Source organism: Lactuca sativa, chromosome 9 (genome assembly GCF_002870075.4).
Source record: "Lactuca sativa cultivar Salinas chromosome 9, Lsat_Salinas_v11, whole genome shotgun sequence".
NCBI classification, from domain to species: domain Eukaryota; kingdom Viridiplantae; phylum Streptophyta; class Magnoliopsida; order Asterales; family Asteraceae; genus Lactuca; species Lactuca sativa.
The window spans coordinates 86,854,589-86,857,574 of NC_056631.2; the positions used below are offsets into that span (position 1 = coordinate 86,854,589).

The 2,986-nt window shown below is 36.0% G+C and overlaps 1 protein-coding gene across 1 annotated transcript; it reads left to right on the top strand.

Moving 5' to 3' along the window:
• Positions 1 to 1,100: 1,100 nt before the first annotated feature.
• On the top strand, positions 1,101 to 1,568 carry LOC128129038 (uncharacterized). The gene has a single exon (XM_052767748.1). It carries the CDS (start codon positions 1,101 to 1,103, stop codon positions 1,566 to 1,568), a length of 468 nt encoding a protein of 155 aa, XP_052623708.1.
• The last annotated feature ends 1,418 nt before the right edge of the window (positions 1,569 to 2,986 follow it).

The window sequence follows — 2,986 nt, forward strand, 5'->3', positions numbered from 1 at the left end:
AGTCGGTCATATCAGTTAGGCCGAATGGTATACTAACCACGAGGCACTTCGTGGTTGAGGTGGCCACAAACCACGCTCGTGCACACCGCCCCGGTGGTTCGTGGTAGGTCGTGCTTATTGTCAGTCGTGTTCCCGATGACAGATTCAAACGAGAATGGTGATTGGTGTTCGATTTTATGGCCGTTGAACGACTATTTTGGCCGTTTCTTTTTTTTTCAAACACAATTTACTAATTATAAATAACACTTCTATTATACCAAAATTTACACCCCATTCTATTCTCTAAAACCACAAAACACATACACATGGATCCCACAATACGTATGGAATTTTTAAAAAGTTTTGACTCGGATGACGACGTAGAATTCGTCGAGACATTCTTCAATGTTGTGCAACACGTTCACGCCGAAGAAAGTTCGAATGCAGCGCATACAAGGGCGGTCGTCAATCGTGATCGCCAAGCCGCACACGACTTATTGGTACGTGATTACTTTGCCGATAATTGTTTTTATAATGACGACTCATTCGAACGTCGTTTCCGTCTGAATAAGGCTATATTTTTACGTATTAGTAATGCTTTAGAATCTCGTTATGATTTTTTCAAACAAAAACCCGACGCTAGAGGAAGAATGGGTTTTAGTAGTATACAAAAATGCGCGGCTGCTCTTAGGTAATTGGGATACGGTAAAGCATTTGATGTATCTGACGAATACTTGAAAGTATCCAAGAGGACCGCAGTTGAATGCGTAGATTGGTTTTCTGCATGTGTTTATGAGGTTTTTCACGAACAATATTTGTGTAAACCTACTCAACGTGATATTGAGAGATTATATTCGGCTCATGAAGAGAGGCATGGATTTCCTGGTATGCTTGGCAGTCTAGATTGTACGCATGTGGCTTGGGAAAAATGTCCAACTGCATGGCGTGGTCAGTTCACTCGATGAGATATAGGTGAACCAACTATCATCCTAGAAGTTGTTGCATCTCAAGACTTGTGGATATGACATGCCTTTTTTGGAGTAGCGGGGTCTAACAACGACCTTAATGTTCTTGGTCAGTCTCCACTTTTCAACGATATTTGGACCGGCAAAGCACCTGATATGACGTTCACGGTAAACGGGCACGCGTACAAATACGGTTACTACCTTGGTGATGGGATATACCCAGATTATTCTACATTGATGAAGGCATACTCGGTTCCTCGAAGTGAAAAAGCAAATTTTTTTACAAAAAAACAAGAATCGGCGAGAAAGGATATCGAGAGGGCATTTGGAGTCCTTAAGCAAACATGGCATGTAGTGAAATATGCTACACGACTCTGGGATAAAGAAAGAATTAAACGAATGGTCCTAGCATGTATTATAATGCATAATATGATTATTGAAGATGAAGGTCGAGCGATTTGCACGTATGATCCGAACGACGTTGTCGTTCCAATTGAGGAGTTCGTATCCGGAACGAATGCTTTTTTAGAGCGAGTTGTTGAAATTCATAACAGTGAAACGTGTTTCAATCTTCGAGAAGATGTCGCGGAACATTTGTACCAACATAGCATGAACGACGATTAGGATTTTTATATATACGTTTGTTCGTTTTCTTATTAATGTAATGTTTTTTTTTTTTTCTAGATTAACTAAGTAATGTATTTTAAAGTTGTTATTTTATTTTTATAATTAATGAAAAAATAGTTTTAAAAAAATGAATGCTTTTTAATTATAAAAAATATAATTTTATTGTAATTTTTGAATTAAAAAAAAAAGTAATTTTATTGTATTTTTGAATTAAAAAAAATAAAAATAATGATGTGGAGTGGTGTGTTAGTGGTAGGTATTTCATGTTAGTGGTAGTGGAATGTGGTACTAATATGACACCCACAACATATGTAGTATGTGGTGGGTATAACGGATGGTCTTATACGTGAACACCTCTTAGATGTGTAAAAAAATAATCAAATGAATACAACAAAAAGAAATTAAGGTGAAAAGTCAATTTTCCATTCTATAAAGGAGTAGCACAAAGATATTTAATTTATTATCCTAATAAAGGGTGGGAAAGAGCTAAAAGCAAGCAATAACTACAGTTACACGGGAACATGGACCCATATTAATTCCAATATACCAACTAAAAAAAAAAGTAATGGAATTACTTCCTAAAGACGACGACTAGAGCTTGCAGTTTTGATCCTAACTATTCAACATAAATATATGCGACTTATCTTGAATTTCTGCCAAATCCCCCTACCACGACGAATTTTCCAATTCTAGGATCGTTGCATTGTTGAAATCAATATCTGAGATCATCCAAATTTCATACGCTATTTCTGAAAACATTAGTGAGAATCCAAGAAATAAACCTTATTGTGGTTGTATATCCGAGTTGTATATAACCAAAAAAATTAAATCACCCAGTTTTGTTAGTGATCCATCAATAAATCTAGTCTTATTGATAGTCTGAATATTGGTCGGAATCATACTCTTGTTCTTGACTGGCAAAATATTGCTCAGACACATCAAATAACTGGTCGACACGAAGAATATAGAACATGATTAACAGAATGGTGACAAAAATACAGAAGACGACCATCAGCAGATTCATGAGTTATGGGTTATTGTTGAAGCCCGGAGGATAGAAGCACTAATAACATGCAAGGGTACATCTAGTTACCTGAATAAACTACAAGAATAACAATAGAAAGTTTATGTTATCAAGAAGAGGCATTCAGATTTCAGAACAATCACGTAAAAAGGAAAACATGTTATAAACTAAAAGTTCACTAACTTTCCGTCATTTTCTCTCAAAAACCAAATGCACATGCCATGCCATGTGAGCAAATGCGAAAGAAGTACAAATGAGAAAAAGATATTGATCCACTAAAAATAATATTCAATCACTTTAATTTTTGTATTTTTGGATATAGGTCTTCTGGCAAATTTCATCATCTCCCCAAGCATACCAGATGTGAATTGTTGTTCCAGCAAAAACAATG